This window comes from Rhinolophus ferrumequinum, chromosome 12, assembly GCF_004115265.2.
Source record: "Rhinolophus ferrumequinum isolate MPI-CBG mRhiFer1 chromosome 12, mRhiFer1_v1.p, whole genome shotgun sequence".
NCBI classification, from domain to species: Eukaryota; Metazoa; Chordata; class Mammalia; order Chiroptera; family Rhinolophidae; genus Rhinolophus; species Rhinolophus ferrumequinum.
Window position 1 is genome coordinate 47,312,777 of NC_046295.1, and position 20,320 is coordinate 47,333,096.

At 36.4% G+C, this 20,320-nt stretch overlaps 1 protein-coding gene and 1 pseudogene across 3 annotated transcripts; one reads left to right on the forward strand and one right to left on the reverse strand.

Moving 5' to 3' along the window:
* Positions 1-206: 206 nt before the first annotated feature.
* RMI1 (RecQ mediated genome instability 1) lies at positions 207-18,941 on the forward strand. 3 transcript variants are annotated; one of them, XM_033122021.1, is made up of 4 exons: positions 207-322; positions 6,080-6,140; positions 15,310-15,405; positions 16,150-18,941. In XM_033122021.1, the coding sequence occupies exon 4, from the start codon at positions 16,181-16,183 to the stop codon at positions 18,056-18,058; it is 1,878 nt and encodes a 625-aa protein (XP_032977912.1). In that variant the 5' UTR covers positions 207-322; positions 6,080-6,140; positions 15,310-15,405; positions 16,150-16,180; the 3' UTR covers positions 18,059-18,941. The 3 variants fall into 3 exon arrangements, with proteins under 3 accessions (XP_032977912.1, XP_032977911.1, XP_032977913.1); XM_033122020.1 differs by having other exon boundaries at positions 230-492; XM_033122022.1 differs by lacking the exons at positions 207-322; positions 6,080-6,140 and adding an exon at positions 6,717-6,742.
* LOC117031531 (V-type proton ATPase subunit G 1-like) lies at positions 14,321-15,168 on the reverse strand (annotated as a pseudogene).
* Positions 18,942-20,320: the final 1,379 nt, after the last annotated feature.

A 20,320-nucleotide genomic window follows, 5' to 3' on the forward strand; every position in this document is an offset into this window, starting at 1 on the left:
CCTCGTTCACGCGCACAGGGAGTGAGCGAGGAAGGGGCGTTTTCCGGCTGGAAGGAATTTTTTGGGTTTGGAGGAGGGGCGTGAGCCGGTGGCAAATCGAGCGGGAAGAGGCAAAACAGAAATAGGGCGTGCGCTGTGGCGGTTCTAGTGCTCAGTCGCGCGGCCCGGGAACCACTGTTGCGCGAGGGAAAGGCGGGATGCCCAGGTCGGTGCTAGGCCCAGATGGATGCCCCCGTTCCCACAGTTTAAACTCGCGTCTCCCTTCCTCCCCGCAACCCACTTCCCGCCCGGGCTGCCTGGCTGCGGGGCGAGCTGCGGGTCGGTAAGTGCAGCCCGCCTGCCCAACGGCCCGGCCTACGCCACGGAAACCAGCTGTTAGTAACGGGCTGCAGCGCCAGTCAGGCGTGGCCCGGGCTTGGGGCGCAGCAGGCGGTTCGCTGCCGGCTCGGGCGGGATCCCGGGCAAGGGGGTCCGGTCCGCCGGGCTGTGGCGGTGAGTCTTGCAGAACTTGTCCCATTGGTTCCTATCTTGAGCTAGCACGCCCGGGAAAGTCTAGGCGTCTCTCCAGGGTTCTCCATTATGACGAAACCTTTCATTCTTTTGCTCTCTTTAGTCTGTCTCTTTTTTTTGTTAATGGGGCTTGTGAGGCGAGTATTTTTGTAGTGTCGCTGCATTTTATCTGTGAAAATTTTCTTGGAGTAGTATTGCGTTCATCCAAAATGGATGCAAACCTTAAACCCCCCGTTTAGACCCCCCCGTTCTGTTAATTGAGCTCTTTAAAGCGCCTACTTTGTGTCAGGGTATTCGGCCATAATCAAAACATCAAAGACCTCGCCCTCCAATATGTTACTATTTTAGCTTATTCAGTTTACACCACTTCCTTTGTATTTGGTTACTGCTAAGGCCCATGTGCCAAGCTTTGATGATTTCTTTTGTTAAGACACACAAAGTCACTCCGAATCGGTGACAAACCTGGGAAATCGCCAGGCCAGATAGTACGAAATTTCCCCATACCGACTCTTCAACCCTTCAGCTTTCGTGCACAACCGCAAACTAACGTTGAAGTTTAAAGAAGTTATAATTTGCGTACAAGGCTAAATCCACCATTGTGTGTGTATATGTATGTGTGTGTGTGTGTGTGTGTGTATAATGATGAATTTGTGCTGATTCATTACATTGTAACTTGATTTCCCTCTTGAATAATTTGCAAAATGGTTGTAACCAGCATGTTTTTTTAAATGGCCATGATTTCGTCTATCCTTTATCTTTTACTTGCCTGCTGAGGAAGAAAACTCTTGTTAGGGGGAACTGAGGACTTCATGAAGCACCATGAAGGACAAATACTTGTTAGAGCGTAGGGTCTGGGATGGTGGAGTTTATAAAAGATCTCTTTAAGTGGTAATATAGTTTTTTAAATAGCCTTTTAAAAAGTATTGTAAGTCTTGTTGGGAGGTAAAACTTAACTCACATTTTGGTTCTGTGATACATAGTTCAGATTTTTATAAAGTGCTCAACCAAGAATTGATGAGTGTATGTAGGGGCTGGATATACCTGGATTATAGAGGTACAATTTACCAGTCAGGAATTGCAACATTTAATTGAATCTGTCTTAAAACCTGGGGCATTTCACTAACACTAATAGGCACATATAGGGGTACGTACTAATGATGCTTTCTTTCAAGCTAGTACTTCTGTTGCAGCTATCATTTTCTGCCTTGATAAGAAGTGATGAATGGTGACCAGGAATGCAAAGTATGCAGCCCTATCCAGGAACTTCTACCTCCCAATTTTACTGTCTTCTGACTGGACCCTAACTTGTGAAAGCTGTTACCTTTCTTAGATGCAATTGTTGGATTTTTCTTTTCCCTTCTTTTCCCTTCTTTTTCCACTTGTTTTCTTCATAACGTTTATAAGTTACTTTTTAGGTTTACTTTTTAAATAACGGGAAAGTCTGTCTTTTCACCATCCCTTCATCCTTTATTGTTCTGAGCCAAACGAGTATATTATACCTATGCTCATTCAAGGATTTGCCAACTTGATTGATGCATTCAATGGCTCCTGTTTTGTGTAATTAATTGTATGATAATTTTGGACTTACAGTGAATTCAGAGCTAGTATTACTTAGCTGTGGGATTTACTTTAGATAAGCTAATATAAGTGAGATTGCACACTATCCAAGTGGATGATTATTTGAATTATTATAGCTAACGTTTCCTGAGTTCCCCACCATGTGCCAGACTTTGTACTTTGTGCTGGCAGTTTAACCCTTATTATAATCTGTAGTAAATTGTGATGATCTTTGTTTTGTGGAAGAGGAAATTAAGACCAATAAGTTAAGGAACATGTCTGAGGTCACATAGCAGAGTTGGGATTCAGAGTCTTAAACCTATTCTTTCTTTTCCTTACATTACTTACGGGAGATACAGAAATAGCCCCATTGACTACTTTTTTCTGATTTCAATCATTAAATATAATTTGTTCCCCGTAATTTTCAGAGAGTACTTTCTCCAAATTCTGGGATTATTTTGTAGTCATCCCAAATGAGTTAAAACATAGATTATTTTTTAGATGAAGATAGTGGAAACATGGAGTGATTATAATTTAAATATTTGTTTGTGCTTTTAAGTTTTGGTTATTGGTTGAATGCCATATACAATGTCTAAAGGATGGTACTTCTGCCTCTTTTTGTTTTTTAGAAAATTAGGATACCTGAGCCTGATTGAAAATTATAAATCAAATATGCTTAGGTCTTAGTGGTGAATGATAGAATTTTCTTACTCTATGCTGCTCAGTTTCTGCAGTCAAGACTTAGCATGTAGTAGATTATTGTGGTCAGCCAAGTTTAGCATGCACAAAATGTCTTATCAATTTGTTAAATAACATTTTTCATGATTATAAAATTAGTGGGGATTAAGATATATATAGTTTTATATCTCGCCTTTTTCCTAACAAAATAAACTAGGAACATTTTCATGTCATTAAGTAGTCCTTAAAAATGATTTTTAAAGACTCTATAGCCTTCCATTTTATGGATCCAATGTAGTGTATTTAATTTTTTTCTAATGTTAAATATTTAGATTGTTTCTGGTCTTTTTCCACACTGTAAAAACACAATTATAAACACTCTGGTACATAAATCTTTGTCTTCATTTCTCATTGTTTTCTTAAGATTAACTTTGGAAAGTAAAAAGTGTATCATATGGTATGAACATTTCTTAGTATATAATTTGAAAAGCATACTTTTGAGGATCAGGGGCTGTTTTTTTGTATAAGCAGATGGGAAGTTGTGCTCCCCTAGGTAACACCACCCCTCTGAATTGCTTCTACCGGCAGTAACTGGTTTACTCAATTTCTTGAGAAAGGGGGGAACGAAAACCTTAGGAATTCTCTTAAGAAGAAGATGCAAGTAATCGAATTTACTAAATTATTAAGGGGCTTGGTTATTGAAACCCAATCTAAGCTTTATAATATAGATCCCACATGATAATAATACATTTTCCATTTATTATTTATTTTTTCTTTTTTCTTTTAATTTACTGGGGTGACAGTTGTTAGTAAAATTACATAGATTTCAGGTGTACAATTCTGTATTACATCATCTATAAATCCCATTGTGTTTTCACCACCCGGAGTCAGTTCTCCCTCCATCACCATATATTTGATCCCCCTTACCCTCATCTCCCACCCCCCATACTTTTTCCATTTAATTAAAATTTTTAATGAACTTCTTTTCTAACCTGTAGGAAAATAATCCTATTATACATAGAATCATCTTTCTTATTACAATTATTGTAACATGAAATTGTGGGGACTATATCCATGTTCAGATCAATATACCTTCCACTTACTTTGCTGTTAAATGACGAGTTCTCTGTAATGTGTGTTTAGTAGTCAGTTCCCCACTCCCCCAAACATCTTGACTTTTTGGGAAAATATCTGATATTAGCTGTAATTGAGTGCTTGTACAATGTTAAGTATCTCAACACATTTGTGTTTTAAAAATATCTTGGTTATCCTTTGGGGTTTTAGTCATTAGAATTTTTTCTTTGTCTAGTTATGATAGCAGTATTATAAAATTATAGGATGTCAGTTAGCTTCAGAAGTGGAAATTCAAATCCTACAGGGTAGTACTTGGAAAGAATTATCGATACTGCCACACATTAATAGAATAATTTAATTGTGGTTTCCTTGAGCAGTGTTTCTCAGAATTTGTAATTGTCACTTGAAAGTTTTGACGCTTCCCGTGTTCAACAGCACAAACAAGTGCATATTTGAAATAAATAAATAATAAATGGATACATAAGCCTTAAAATAGCATTTTGTGGTATTTTAAAAATTTTTAAATTTTGTCGTATCTTTGAATTATAACAAAAGTAGTACTTAACCATAACATTGTTTTGAAGATGTCTTAAAGACAGATGCAATAGGTGATGAAAAGTTTTTCTTTCATTTGATTTTGTAAATGAAATACTTTAGAATGCACTTGGTGAGCTTGTTATTTGAGATCTGAGAAAAGCGTGGTCATTATAATAGTGTGCTCTTATAGAATAGCCATTTATGAGTGAGTTTCACCTGTCAGTGGGTTTTATATGTAAACGAGGGACTGGCTATAATTTCTCTTTTCACTTAAGTCAACAAGGTCTGGAAAAAGACATAGGAATGGAGAGCAGAATTTGTATTCTAGTTCTAGGTCTTCTACTAGGTATGATCTTAAATCTTCATGATTCAGAATCTTCTCTATTTCATATTCTCTCAGATGGCAATACCTACCTGCCGTAAATTATTATTTTGAGATTTAGGTAATACTGCAAATTTGAAAGTATTCTGAAAAAAGTTTAAAGTCTTACAAATAAGGGATTTTAATTTTTGTTACCAGCAAACCCTCATCGTCAATTCTGTGTTTATACAGCTGTACCTGCTGGGATACAGGATTAACATCTGAAATTCATCCTTGTTCCTTTTCTCTCCAGTCTGGACCTTTTCAATTTAAAACCAGTCATTCTTCCTTTCTTCCTGGTTCCTTCCTCCTCCTAGAAGTATTAACAGTATTATCTCCTATTATTTGACAAATTCAGGTAGAAAATAGCATTTGTACTACATAGCCACATGTAATATTTAGGCATACTGATTTACATAGTATAAAACATTCTGCAAAAAACTTAATTGTAATTGTGGCATTTTTACTTGATAATTCACTTAAACAATTTATAAGTACTGAAGTACACTTCGTCCTGATTTCATTTCACTTAATGACTGCGTGGAGACAGAACCAGGAGTGCAGTTTCCAGGCTCTTGGCTTCACGTGGAAAGGTGCTCACTCGGGTAGTAAATGGCCATCAACTGTGATTGGATGGCCATCAGCTGTGGCTAGTTGGCTGTCAGCTGTAACCAGTGTGGCTAGTTGGCCGTCAGCTGTAACCAGTGAGTCATTGGCTACTCATATACCTGCTTTGGCTACGCTAGCAAAAATGGGGGCTAGCAAGAAGATGGTGGCTGGCAAGCACCGACTGCAGTTAGCACGGCGGAGTGCGGGTTGCAGATTGCAGAGAAGTGGACAGCAGGTTTCAGACAGTGTGGCTCCTGCTTCCTGTGTCTCCAACCCAGCCGCCAGCGAGAGTATAGTGGTATGACTCCACTATCTATAGCCCCGTGGGTGTTCCTTTTTGGCCTAGCCACATCCTGTGTTCTTATATGGGGAGCGGGACCAGAGACCCCCGCAGGCCACCCCGCAGGACACATGGCGCAGCGAGCAGGGTCTCCTGCACGACAGACTGTCATCACATTAATACAGCACCTTTGGAAATTATACTAGGTCCATTTGCCAGTACTGTGCTGTTTAAATTTTAGTGGAAGAAATAGGTAACTTACTAAATGAGCTCACCTAAGAGCCATGGATCTGGTTTAATTTTTGAGGTTAAAAAAAATAACAAATCGCAACAAGGTAGTACTTTGGAATCTTAGGATATAAGTACACATATATCAGTCTTGATGTCACTAAGCTATGGCTTCATGGAATCATGCTTGGAGGTTTTAATATGCCTTTAATTAATTTCATATTTTGATGTTATTTTTGTTTTAGGTCTGTCTTTTAAGCATACAGCTGGATTTGATTTATTCAATTTGAGAGTATCTTTTAACAGGTGAGTCAATATGTTCATTATCATTGTTGACATTTAGACTTCTTTCTACCATCTTATTGTTTGTATTTATAGTGTAGTGCTTGCCCATTCCTTTTGTGTCTTCTCTTGGATTGTTTTCTTTATTCTATGTTTTCTTCAGCAAGTTTGAAAGTCAGTTGTGATATTTCTATCCTTTTGGTATTTGTCTTCAGTTTTTTGATTGGGGGTATAATTTACATTCAGTAAAAGTTGTGTTCTTTTTGGTTTATGGATCTATGAGTTTTGACCAACATAGTCACATCACGCTCACTACCACCACCACTTCCTGATATAAAACAGTTTCATCACCCCCACAATGCCCTTGTGCCCCCTATAGTAAACTCCTCTTCACATCCTCAGCCTTTGGGAACCACTGAGCTGTTTTCTATTTCTATCGTAGTGTTACATTTTTCAGAATGTCATATGAAAGTCACTTAGCACACTGCGTTTGACATTTGTCTTAGTCTGTTTGGGCTACTATAACAAAATACCATGAACTGGGGGGCTTATAAACAACAGAAATTTATTTCTCTGGAGGCTGGGAAGTCGAAGATCAAGGCAATGGCAGATTTGGTGCGGTTCTGGTGAGGACACACTTCCTGTTTCATGGATGACCATCTTTCTGTTGTAACCTCTCATGGCGGAAGGGGCAAGGTGGTTCTGGGGGTTGAGTGCTCTCTTTTATAAGAATCCTAATCCCTTTCATGACAGCTCTACCCTCATGACCTCTAAGCATGTCCCAAAGGCCCTACCTTCTAATACCGTCACATGGAACTTTAGGATTTTAACATGAATTTTTTGGGGGACACAGTCTATAGCAACGTTCATCCAAGTTATTGTAACCATTAGTAGTTTATTCTTTTTTTAATTACTGAATAGTATTTTATTGTAATGCTATACCACAATTTGTTTATTCCCAGTTGAAGGATGTGGGTTTCCAGTTTTTGGTGACTATAAATAAAGCTGGTATAAACATTCACATGACAGGTTTTTAATGAGTGTAAGTTTTCATTTCTCTGAGTAAATACCTAGTAATACGATTGCTGGGTTGTATGGTATAAGAGTATATTAAACTTTCTATGAAGATGCTCATCTGTTTTTCTAAGAAACTGCTAAACTGCTTTCCAAAGCGACTGTGCCATTTTGCATTACCGCCAGTAATGTATGAGCACTCCAGTACTTGGTATTGTCAGTTATTTTGTATTTTAGCTATGCTAACAGATATGTAGTTCACACTGTGATTTTAATTTTGCATTTCCCTAATGTCTGATAATAATGGGCATTTTTAATGTGTTTACTTGCCATCTGCATATCTTTTTTGGTGAAATGTCTATTCAAATCTATTGCTCTTAAATTTTTATTGGGGATGTCATATTGGGGATGTTTTTCCAGGACCCATCCGCTCCAAGTCAAGTCGTTGTCCTTTAGTCTAGTTGTGGAGGGTGTGGCTCAGCTCCAAGTCTAGTTGCTGTTTTCAGTTTAGTTGCTGAGGGGTGGGGTGGAGGGGAGTGCAGCCCACCATCCCATGCGGGAATTGAACAGGCAACCTTGTTGTTGAGAGCTGGCCTTAACCAACTGAGCCATCCGGCCGCCCCCTTTTGCTCATTTTAAAATTGGATTGTTTTAGTTGAATTTTAGAATTCTTTATCCTGGAAAAAAGTTTTTTGTCAGTTATGTGCTTCTCTCAGTCTGTGGCTTGTCTTTTGTGTGTATGTGTGGCTTGTCTTTATACTCTTAACAGTGTCTTTCACAGAGTAAAGATTTTAAAATTTTGATGAATCCCTATTTATTAATCTCTTTATGAATTATGCTTTTAGTGTTATATCTAAGAAAACTTTTAAGAAACCAAGGTCACACAGATTTTTCTCCTAACTTTTTTTTTTTAATTAAGGTATCATTGACATGTAACATCACATTAGTTTCAGGTGTACCACACAATGATTTGCTATTTGTATACTTTGGGAAATGATCACCACGATAGGTCTAGTTAACATCTATCACCACACAGTTACAAAAAATATTTTTCTTGTGATGATAACTTTTAAAATCTACTCACTTAGTAACTTTCAAATATGCACTGCAGGGGCAGCTGGTTAGCCCAGTTGGTTAGAGTGGTGCTCTTAACAACAAGGTTGCCGGTTCGATCCCCGCATGGGCCACTGTGAGCTGCACCCTCCACAACTAGATTGAAACAACTACTTGACTTGGAGCTGATGGTTCCTGGAAAAACACACTTAAAATAAATAAAAGATAAAAAAAATGCACTATAGAGTTATTAAGTGTAGTCATCATGCTGCACATTACAACCCTGTGACTTATAACTGGAAGTTTGTACCTTTTGATCCCCTTTATCCGTTTTGCCCACCCTACTTCTGCCAAACATCAACCTGTCTGTGTATCTATGAACTTGAAATTTTTCTCCTAACTTTCCTTATAGATGTTTTATAGTTTTAGTTTTCACATTTAGGTCTATGATCCATTTATAGTTTCTATATATGTAGTGAGGTGTTGGTTGAGGTTTGTATTTTTCCATATGGATGTCCAGTTTCAGCACCATTTCTTCAAAAGACTTTCCTGTTTCCATTGAATTGCCTCTGCAACTTTGTAGAAAGTCAATTGACTATGTATGTGTATGGGTCTATTTTTAGCCTGTCTTCTTCTTGCCCTATATGTTAATCCTTTTGCCGATATCTCACCGTCTTAATTACTGTAGTTTTATACTAAGTCTTGAACTCAGATAGTGTGAGTCCTCTAACTTTGTTTTTCTTTTTTAAAATTATTTTGGCTATTCTAGTTCCTTTGCCTTTTCATGTAAATTTTAGAATCAGCTTGTCATTTTTCACACAAAATTCTGGGATTTTGAATGGAATTGCATTGAATCTATAGATCAGTTTGGGGAGAACTGAAACCGTAATACAGAGTTTTCAATGCTGGCTTATCTCTTCATTTGTTTGGGTTGTCTTTGATTTCTTTTATAAGTAGTTTGTAGTTTTTCAGTATACATATCCTGCACATACTTTGTTAGATTTAAGTTTTTGGTGCTATTGTAAATTGTACTGTTTTGTTCATGACTAGTACAGTTGAGTCTGGTTATGTGTGGTAGTTATAAAGTCACTGTGAACAGAGAATTAGGGAGTACTGAACCACTGCTCCTAGGAGAAATATAAGGTTAGGTTCCTGCAAGCCTCTGATTATGACATTTTCATCAGCTGATCAATACATAACCTTTTTTGTGTGTGCATTTCTGTTTAAAGACACTTTATTCAATACATGTTGATTCATTAACATTGCATTTGTGACCAATGGCACTATAGCTCACGCCTGATTGAAGCTTAATCTAACACATTTTTTTCCGTATGACATCACAGCTTTATTGCGCTTAGCAACACTAGATAGCACTTTAGCACTATGCTAAAGAGCCATTTTAAACAGTGAAATCATCAATAAAAAGCACAAAAGTGAAAAGTGTAGCACTAAATAGAGCATGAAGAAAGAAAGACAGCATGAAAAAGGCAGTTTGCATCTTGCTAACTCATTTACCAGGTGATGTATCTTTTTTGTAGATTCTTTGGCATTTTCCTCATAAACATTCATGTTATCTGCAAATGGGGGTAATTTTATTTTTTCATTTCTCCCCTTCTTCCCTCTTGATTTCCCTCTCCCTTTTTTTTTTGTTGTAGTAGAAAACATAACATAAATTTACTCTCTTAGCAATTTTTAAGTGTACATTATGGTATTGTTAACTATATGTACCTTGTTGTATAACATCTCTGGAACTTATTTTTCTTGCATTAATGAAATTCCATATCCATTGAACAACTGCTCGTTTCTCCCTCCTCTCAGCCTCTGGCAACCACAATTCTATTTTATACTTCTATGAGTTTGATTACTTTAGGTACTTCATATAAGTGGGATCATTCAGTATTTGTCTTTTTGTGAATAGCTTATTCCACTTAGCATAATGTCCTTAAGTTTCATCCATGTTGTAGCATATAACAGAATTTCCTTCCTTTTTTTTTAAAGCTGAATAATATCACTTCGTATGTATATACCACATTTTCTTTATCCATTTATCTGTTAATGGACATTTCGGTTGCTTCCATATTTTGTCTATTGTGAATAATGCTGTAATGAACATGGATGTGCAAACATCTTTTTGAGATTCTGTTCTCAATTCTACTGGATATATACCCAGAAATGGGATTGCTGGGTCATATGGTAGTTCTAGTTTTCATTTTTTGAGGAACTTCCATACTGTTTTCCATAGTGACTGCACCATTTACATTCTCACCAACAGTGCATAAGGGTTCTAGTTTCTCCACATCCTCACTTGTTTTTTTTTGTTTGTTTGCTTGTTTTTTTGTTAGTGGCCATCCTAAGTGGTGTGAGGTGGTATCTAATTGTGGTTTTAATTTGCATTTATCTTATGATTAGTGCTGGTGAGTGTCTTTTCATTTGTTGGTTATTTGTGCATCTTCATTAGAGAAATGTCTGTTCATTGTCCTTGGCCCATTTTTAAATTGAGTTGTTTGTTACTGAGTTGAGTTCTTTATATGTTCTGGATATTTACTCCATATCAGATATATAGTTTGCAAATATTTCCTCCCATACTGTAGGTAGCTTTTTCACTCTGTTGTTTCCTTTGCTGCAGAGTTTTTAAATTTGAGACAGTCCTATTTGTCTGTTTTTGCTTTTGTGAACTGTGTTTTTGATGTCATATCCAAGAAATCATTGCCCATTGCAGTATCATGAAGGTTTTCTTCTAGGAATTTTATAGTTTCATGTCTTAAATTTAGATCTTTAAAACATTTTGAGTTAAATTTTGAATATGGTGTAAGATAAGGATCCATTCTTGCATGTGGATATCCAGTTTTCCATCACCATTTGTTGAAGAGACTATCATTTCCCCATTGTGTAATCTTGGCACCCTTGTCAAAAGTTCGTTTGATTATACGTATATGTGAAGGTTTATTTCTGGACTCTAGTCTATTCCATTGGTTTATATATCTGTCTCGATGCTTTTTTTTTTTCCTATTTTAATCTATATACCTTTTATTTCTTTCTCTTGTCTTACTGCACTGACATGGGCCTCCAGTACAATGTTGAAATGTTGAGAGTGGACATTTTTGACTTATTTCTGATTTTAGGGGAAAAATATTTTCTTTTGTACCTTTAATTTTGCACATTTTATTTATTTATTTATTTATTTATTTATTTTAAGGTGGGCACAGCTCACATTGGCCTATGCGGGGATTAAACCGGCAACCTTGGTGTTATTAGCACCACGCTCTAACCAACTGAGCTAACAGGCCATCCCTATACCTTTAATTTTAAAAGATAAATACTCTTATACTATTTTGTTCATTGTTAGTAGTAGCAGAAATGAAAAACTCAGTAGAACACATGAAAGTTAAAGATAAGACAATCTCCCCCCAAATTTAAACATCAGTACAAAGAAATCAGTGGACCATAGGAGAAGATAAAAGAAAATAAAAGTCTTATATGTATCATTTAATATATAATACTTTAAATAATTGTTTTGAAAACTAGCAATCCTCTGCCCTTCTTCTCCTTTGTTCCCTTCCCTAGAGGCAACCACTTTCATCTTTTCTAGCTGATTCTTTTTTGTATTTACTTCTATAGCTCTGGAAACCATGCAGATACTGCTACTTCTGATTTTTCGGTTTTAGGCATTATCTATTGACTTTCACTACGGAGATGCAGATTTAGCTCTTTTCCACCTACCTTTCTCTCCGTACCTTTATCCTCACACATATTTGTCCATCTTGCTATTAGCCATGTTAAAATTGTTGTCAGATTAGTATTTAGAGTGTATATTATTATGACTATGTACATGTTATTTAAATTAAGCCATGCAGCATACAAATATTACTTTTTCCTGTATAACATTTTGTTTTCTCTTGAGTTAGTTTTCTGTATATTTTTCATTAATTCAGCTCCTGACACCTCCAGTTATTTAAAACTCTGTTGTACATTGAGCTACATCAATGTTCCAACTATTGAGTTTCCCCGAAAATAAGACCTAGCCGGACCATCAGCTCTAATGTGTCTTTTGGAGCAAAAATTAATATAAGACCTGGTCTTATTTTAATATAAGACCGGGTATAGTATAATATAATGTAATATAATACCAGGTCTTATATTAATTTTTGCTTCAAAAGACGCATTAGAGCTGATGGTCCGGCTAGGTCTTATTTTCGGGGAAACACAGTAACAGGTGTAAACCAAGAAAGAGAAAGACATGAAATCTTGGAAACAGTGGTCTTACACAATTTCATCTTCTTGAAAAATAATCTCTTCTGAGGCCTTTTGGGCTGTTTGCCTTTACATCCTGCAAATACCCTTTACTATAATATTTTGCCTCTCTTGTTTTAGATCGAGGATATCATGTCTTCCTCTTTCTTGATTTATTCCTGTTATAACACATCCTCCATTACAAAAATTGTTTTAGACAATGCTGATCTGAAAGTGTTTTTATTTCATTGTCATACTCGATTGATACTTTGTCTGGGTAGACACTTCTAGGTTGGAAATAATTTTCATTCAGAAATTTGAAGGAATTGCTCATTTACCTTATAGTGTCCATTGGGAAATCTAAAGCCATTTTCATTCCTGATATTCTGAATGTGACCTCTTTGTTGTTTGTTTTCCCTTTCTGGAAGCTTGCAGAATCTTTTCTCCTGTATTCTAAAATTTTGTAAAGATGTGCCTTGTTATATGTCTTTTTATCCGTTGTTGTTGGGTCCTTTTCATCTGGAAGTTCTTGTCTTTAAGTTCTGGAAATTTTTCTGAATTTTTTCTTTGATTATCGCCTTCCCCAAACCCCCTATTCCATTGATATCTTTATACTGATGTTTTACTTTTCTAGGAGATTTTATTTTCCATTCATTCTACTGTTTTTCATTTCTGCTATCATATTTTAAATTTCTAAGAGTTGTTTTTTGTTTTTTGTCTTATGAATATCCCTTGTTATAGCATCCTATTCTTTTTTTTTTAAAAAATAGTTTTTTGTTTCTGTTTTTTTTGTTTTTTGTTTTTTGTTTTTATTGGGGAAGGGGAACAGTGTGTACTTCCAGGCCTTTTTTTCCAAGTCAAGTTGTTGTCCTTTCAATCTTAGTTGTGGAGGGTGCCATTCAGCTTTAAGTTGTTGTCCTTTCAGTCTTAGTTGTGGAGGGTGCAGCTCAGCTCCAGGTCCAGTTGCCGTTTTTTAGTTGCAGGGGCACAGCCCACCATCCCTTTGCGGGAGTCGAGGAATCGAACTGGCAACCTTGTGGTTGAGAGGATGCGCTCCAACCAACTGAGCCATCCAGGAGCTCAGCAGCAGCTCAGCTCAAGGTGCCATGTTCAATCTTAGTTGCAGGGGACAGAGCCCACCATCCCTCAAGGAATTGAACTGGTAACCTTGTGGTTGAGAGCCCACTGGCCCATGTGGGAATCAAACCGGCAGCCTTCAGAGTTAGGAGCATGGAGCTCTAACCGCCTGAGCCACCTGGCCGGCCCCTAGCATCCTATTCTTATTCATTGGATATGGTGTCTTATTTCTCTGAGTATATTGATAGCTTTTTTGAAGTTTTTGTCTCCCTTCATGGTCACTTCACTGCAATTTTTTCTGTTTAATGTGGTTTCTTATTAGAGGTCTTTTGATATCTTGTCATAATTAAGTATGGGAAACTAGAAAGAATGCTGGTTAGAACTCTGAGTCCGTTGATGCAGTCTCAAAGTAGGCTGTTTTATTGGCGAACCTCTCATGTTAGTATCTCTAGGTCTTTTCCATTAAGGTGGTAAGATTGCCCAAAGAACGATTTTCTAGTCTTCTTCTAGGAGAGTATAGGCCTAGTCACTAGTATTTCTGGGAGCTTTGTAGAGGACGAGAGTAGCATGTGTTCAGCCTTTAGTATTCAAGAATTTATTTGTTCTCCCTGTTTTCAGTATAATACCTTCAGCAGTACTTCGATGTCCTCCAGTCTAAATAGACTCTGTTTTACACCTCCAGAAGGTAGAAGGAGCAGTTTCTCTGACATGGGATGGAGATGCCACAGTCTTAATGTCTTAAAGAATCTTCTAATAAATCTTGTTTTTAGAATGCCCTTTATTTCCAAATGTATGTCTAAGAAAGAAGTCAGTATTGAATACATATGTGGCTTAAGCTAAAAGATGTAGGAAATCAGACGATGTATATACCAATTAAATTTTTAAGAAATACGAGGTTAAAAATGAAATCTTTGGGTAAGCTTTAAGTTTGTACAAAGAAGCAAAATTTGCTATTCTTCAAAAGTGAAGGGACCTACTACATAATATACAGAAATAATTTAATACCTTTTCACAAGAAATAGCTCGAGCTTTGCTAATGCGTCATATTCCATGAAGGCATCTATAATGCTAATCCATGGAACGGGTTCTTCTTTCTTCTCTAACCTATTTATGCGGTAGTTTTCATGGATTTCTGGCCCATGTTGCAGGTAAGACAGAGAGGTTGTCCCGACTTTATCCTTGTTCTGTCAGAAGTAGGTGTGGAGGGTTGTTGTCTTCTGGATCTCCTCCTCCACCTTAGTGCTGCCACTGCCATGGGATCCCAGAGCCCCAGCTTCTTTGGCCTTCAACTCTTTCTCCTTCTGCAGGCGGTACTGTTCAATTTCAGCCTAAACTGCTTTGGCCTGCTTCAGCCTCTGGTCACTTAGGGGCCTTGGACACCTGGGCAGCCTGTTTCTTGTCCTACAACAGCTGCTGGGTGCCCTGCAACTGACACCATAGAGGTGGTGATTTTGAGGTCGAGGTGAAAGGCCTAAGTGGGCTGGATTGCCCCTTGGGTCAGCTGACCCAGCTGCCCAAGATCTGTGCCTGGGCTGTGCCCTGCCAGCTGTCCTCTCCAATCTCCTTTAATTTTCACAGTAACCCTAGGAAGTACGTACTATATAGACAAGGAAACAAGCTTAGAATGTATAAGTTTCTCAAGGTCACTTGCTTCTGTTTATCTCACTCCAAACCTCATGTTTTTATTCTATATTTCCTATGCTCTGCCCTGATTGGTAACAGGAACCTGAAAAACCATACCATCAAACTCTTGCACTCATGCAAATAAGTGATTCTTTTTGCGACTTTCTCTTATAACCCTTATTGCTTCTTGTCTTAGCTCCCAGGGCTATTTCTGAGCAGTAGAGGTTATAAGTACTCACTGAACAACCAGTTCCAAGTCCTGTCATCAAATCCTATGCTCCTGTTCCAAATGGTAAGTTTTCTTATGGAAGTATTAAAACATATATAAATTCACCTGTAGAAGGAAAAAATATATTTTTGTGAACACAGGGTTAATTAGTCTTTACTGTTTTATCATACTGAAAAAATCAGAAGTCTATTTGCCTGGTAGGACTGTTGAGAATTATTTAGTCAAACAAGTAAGATGCTTTGCATCAGCTCAGAATTTATTGTTATTTGTTACAATTTTATCCTTAGACCATATATTTAAGTGCTGTATGGTTAAACACAATGGTAAGTTTTAATAGAGTATGGATTATGGATATGAAAATAATCTTAGTGAATATCGTTTTCTAACTACATTTTAAATTATAATCTGATTATTAACATAATAATCACTGTTTAGTGTGTGTCTATCATAGGTCTGACATTATGATTTACAAATGTTAATCATGTAATCCTCACAACAACCCTGTAAGATAGATGGTGGTGTTGACATTTTAAAGATGAAAAGACTGGGTGAGAGAAGTTAAGAAATTTATATTAGATCACAGAGCTTGTAATTTGACAGAGCTAACTTTCAAACCTTTTGCTTTTCTCATACCATTTGATTGCTTATGGTATTTAAATTTTGGCTGTGTAGAAAGTCAAAGAATTTTAAGATGCTGAAGTGAGAAAAATCAAAAGGGTATAGTTATACCTGTTTGTGCAATAATGTACAGAATTATAGAGACTATACGTTCACTGAATTGTAAATTTTTTTTTTTTTTTTTTTTAGATTACAGCTGTATATTTTTCAGTTTAAAGAAATGAGTGTGACTAATATTGCACTAAGAGTTGAAACCTGGCTTTTAGCTACATGGCATGTTAAAGTACCTCTAATGTGGTTGGAAGCTTGTGTTAACTGGATTCAAGAAGAAAATGAAAATGTTAATTTGAGTCAGGCACAAATGAATAAACAGGTGTTTGAGCAATGGCTCCTTACCGATCTGAGAGATTTGGAGCATCCTATTTTACCTGATAGCATTTTAGAAGTTCCAAAAGGAGAACTGAATGGATTTTTCGCTCTGCAGATTAATTCATTGGTTGATGTAAGTCAACCTGCATATTCTCAGATACAAAAATTGAGAGGAAAGAATAGTACAAATGACCTAATTACAGCTGAAACGCAAGTAACCCCAAAACCTTGGGAAGCAAAGCCTTCACGAATGTTGATGCTACAGTTGACTGATGGGATTGTACAAATGCAGGGAATGGAATATCAGCCTATTCCAGCTCTTCATAGTCATCTTCCTCCAGGTACAAAAATTTTGATTTATGGAAACATTTCTTTCCGTCTTGGTGTTCTCTTATTGAAACCAGAAAATGTGAAGGTATTGGGAGGAGAAGTGGATGCTCTTTTAGAGGACTTTGCACAAGAAAAAGTACTTGGAAGATTAATTGGGGAAACTGATCCTATAGTTTCGATCATACCAAATAATTCTAACCAAAGCATCCCCAGAATTACAGATGATCGAGGTCTTGTGTTAGAGCCTTCTGATGAAGAACTCTTGGCAAGTCTTGATGAAAATGATGAGCTTGCAGCAAATGACACCTCCTTGGAAAGAAGATGTTTCAGCACAGGTAGTTCTTCAAATACGATTCCCACAAGACAGTCAGGTTTTGAACCAGGACTTGTTATTTCTCCAAGACTCAATGAAAAACCACCAAATCAATCTGTGCATTTCACTGATGGGGAATTAGATGACTTTTCATTGGCTGAGGCCTTGCTTTTGGAAGAAGCTGTCCAGAAAGAACAAGTGGAGACTAAAGAATTGCAGCCATTGACTTTGAACAGAATCACAGATGATAGTATAGAGAGATCTTTAGATAAACCTAATACTCCAAGTAATTTTTCTTTGATTTCCAAAAATGGAAATAATTGGAATGAAAAAAATTTATCTGAACAAATGACTAATGAAGACAAATCTTTTAGTCGTCTATCTCCTAGAGACCACAACAATAGTGTGTTTTCAGTTAATCGTAATGTATCCCTTCCCCATAATTTTACAAATAAAGTTAAGCACTCAGAGACAGATAATAAAGTAAAACAAACCATCGGCAGTTCAGAGGGACATTCCTTAAATAATAAGATATTAAATGGAGAAATAGTCAGTTATGTACCAGAAAGGAGTTCACAAATTTCTAATGAAAATGATCACCATTTACAGAATTGTTCTTTAAGATCATCAGAGAACAGCACTAATCTTTTCATTGCCATGGATTTGTATTCTCCACCCTTTATCTATTTGTCTGTTCTAATGGCCAACAAACCAAAGGAAGTTACAACAGTGAAAGTCAAAGCATTTATTGTAACCTTAACTGGAAATCTCTCAAGTTCTGGTGGCATTTGGAGTGTAACAGCAAAGATTTCTGATGGTACTGCATATCTAGATGTAGACTTTGTAGATGAAATAATTACTAGTCTGATAGGGTTTTCAGTACTAGAAATGAAAAAGTTAAAAAAGGATCCTCTTCAGTATCAAAAGTTCCTGGAAGGTTTGCAGAACTGTCAGAGAGAGCTAATAGATTTGTGCTGTCTAATGACTATTTCGTTTAATCCCTCCTTGTCTAAAGTAATGGTACTGGCATTACAAGATGTTAATGCAGAACACCTTGAGAACCTAAAGAAGCGATTGAATAAATAATTTACTAAAATAGTATTAGAAAACAAATATTTAGAATTAAATTTGTCCTTTTATTTTTGAAACTTTCTTTTTATAAAAAGGAATAAGGAAGTTTCATGACTAATTTCAATTTCATTTAAAAATGTTTAATCATGTTTGTGTTTTTAGGTTTTTAAAATAAATTTTTTATCACAATTGTTAGATGAAGGAATTTGGTGACTACTGTTTTTGAGAAGTTTGTTTTCCGCGCATAAGATGACTGTTGGGGTGGCCAGTTAGCTCAGGTGGTTAGAGCACAATGCTCATAACACCAAGGTTGCCGGTTTGATCCCCACATGGTCCACTGTGAGCTGCGCCCTCCACAACTAGATTGAAACAACTACTTGACTTGGAGCTGATGGGTCCTGGAAAAATACACTTAAAATAAATTTTTAAAAAATTGCTGAAGTATTATACTGGTGTTTACTGAGTGTGTCATATTGTTGAAAGTTCACAATTATGAATAGGTTAAGTACTCTAATATGTTGAGTACTCAAAAAGATTTGTTTATATTATACTTAGGAAAATGTAAATCCAGTAAATCAGAATGTCAGGTTTTTAGATGCCAATTGTTTTGCTGGTTTTTATTTTGCTCTTGTAAATGTCTGGCATGTTTAAGTGAAATATTATGTTAACAAAATACCATTTCAGAGAGTATATTGAATGGTTAAAAATTATTCTTAGTTTCAAGGATAATTTATTTTAAAAGGCTTAGTGAAAACTTCATTATTAAGGTGTGGTAAGTATTTCATTTTTTTTGGGCTAAAATAAGGTATTTATCCATGTCTTTAGGTGTTATCCCCTTTCTGAATTAGCTCTACATGTAAGCCTCTCGTTCTTTTTTGGAAGTGCTGACTGTTTTTTCAAAGGGAGACTTTTACCACTTTTTCACTTTGCTTTTAAAAAGTCATATTTGAAAGTTAAAGTTATTTTTATCAATATTTAATAATTTTAAAGTCTTGAATTTTAAAACATTAAACATAAAGAATAAAATGATGACTCCTTTTATTTTAGTTAAAATAATGCAATAGGAAAATATCTGGAAGATAAATACATATATAAAATATAGACATAGTAGAAAAATATTTTTAAAATCTTTTGTCTTTGTTTGAAGGATGATAATCAGAGTTCAAGGCACAACACAGATTTTGCTGATGTATGCCCTAATAGTAACCTCTTCTATGTAGTACTTGCATAGCTCTTTTACTATAAGAGATCTAAATGAGATGGCATTGTTTTTCTTCTGAATGTTCTTTTCTTGTACTCTATCTCTGTGAGTAGTATTTGAAAGCTGAGTTTAGATCTTATTTTCTCTTCATATTCAATCACCAAAGGCTGGGGTTATAATACTTTACCATATCAATCCATCCTTTCAAATTGGGGCTTTCATTCTGGCTCTGGTCTTCTCTGGCCTGGATTATTATTCCAGTGGGTTTACTAATTGGTCTTTGCCTTATTTTGCCCTCAAACCTATTCGTATAATTCTGCCTGAATGATCTTTTTTGAATAAATTTATTTTTGTTTTCTCTTCATTAACCTTTAATATAAACCTCCTCCTGCCCTCTTACTTATGAGAAGGAAGTCCAAACTCTTCATCTGGTATGTAAGATGTCTTGTTATCTGGCCTTTGCCTTTCTTTTCAGCCTCATCTCATCTGCCTCTAAATTTTAGTCAGATCAAATTATCTGTAGTTCCCCAAGCATGTAGGGAAATATATCTCGTGCTTTCATACTCAAGCTCATAGCATCCAGGCTCCCTGATCTCCTCCCAAATTTATTTATATTTCCAACTCAGCGTAAGATTTAGGTGCCCATTGAAGTGTTTCATGAAGTCCCCTGCCAACTTCCATGCCCACCGATGATATTATCACTGTTAGCTGCAGTGTTGTTATGAAGTTTAAAACTGATCTGGTGACTTGGAATTCCTGTATACAGAATTTTGGAAAAAAATTATTGTAAAACGTGTAATTTTTAAAGATATAAACTATACACTTTTTAAAAACAGTTGAAGTATAATGTATGTAAAACAAGCCACATTCATTTAAAGGGTACAATTTGATGAGCTTTGATAATTATCTTGTTTATTTTTGGATGCACAGGTGGGCTGGAAACTGGTGTAATGTGCGGAGGCACTTTTGTTTGGTTATGGATGTCTAATAAGTTGATCAAAAAAGGGGAGAGAAAAGAGGAATGACTTACGCTGTAATGATGCTGAGTTACCTTTCATAGTTATACCTATATGCCT

Bases quoted from the DNA above. Each gene is read 5' to 3' on its own strand.
- RMI1 (XM_033122021.1), top strand. From the start codon at position 16,181: ATGAGTGTGACTAATATTGCACTAAGAGTTGAAACCTGGCTTTTAGCT.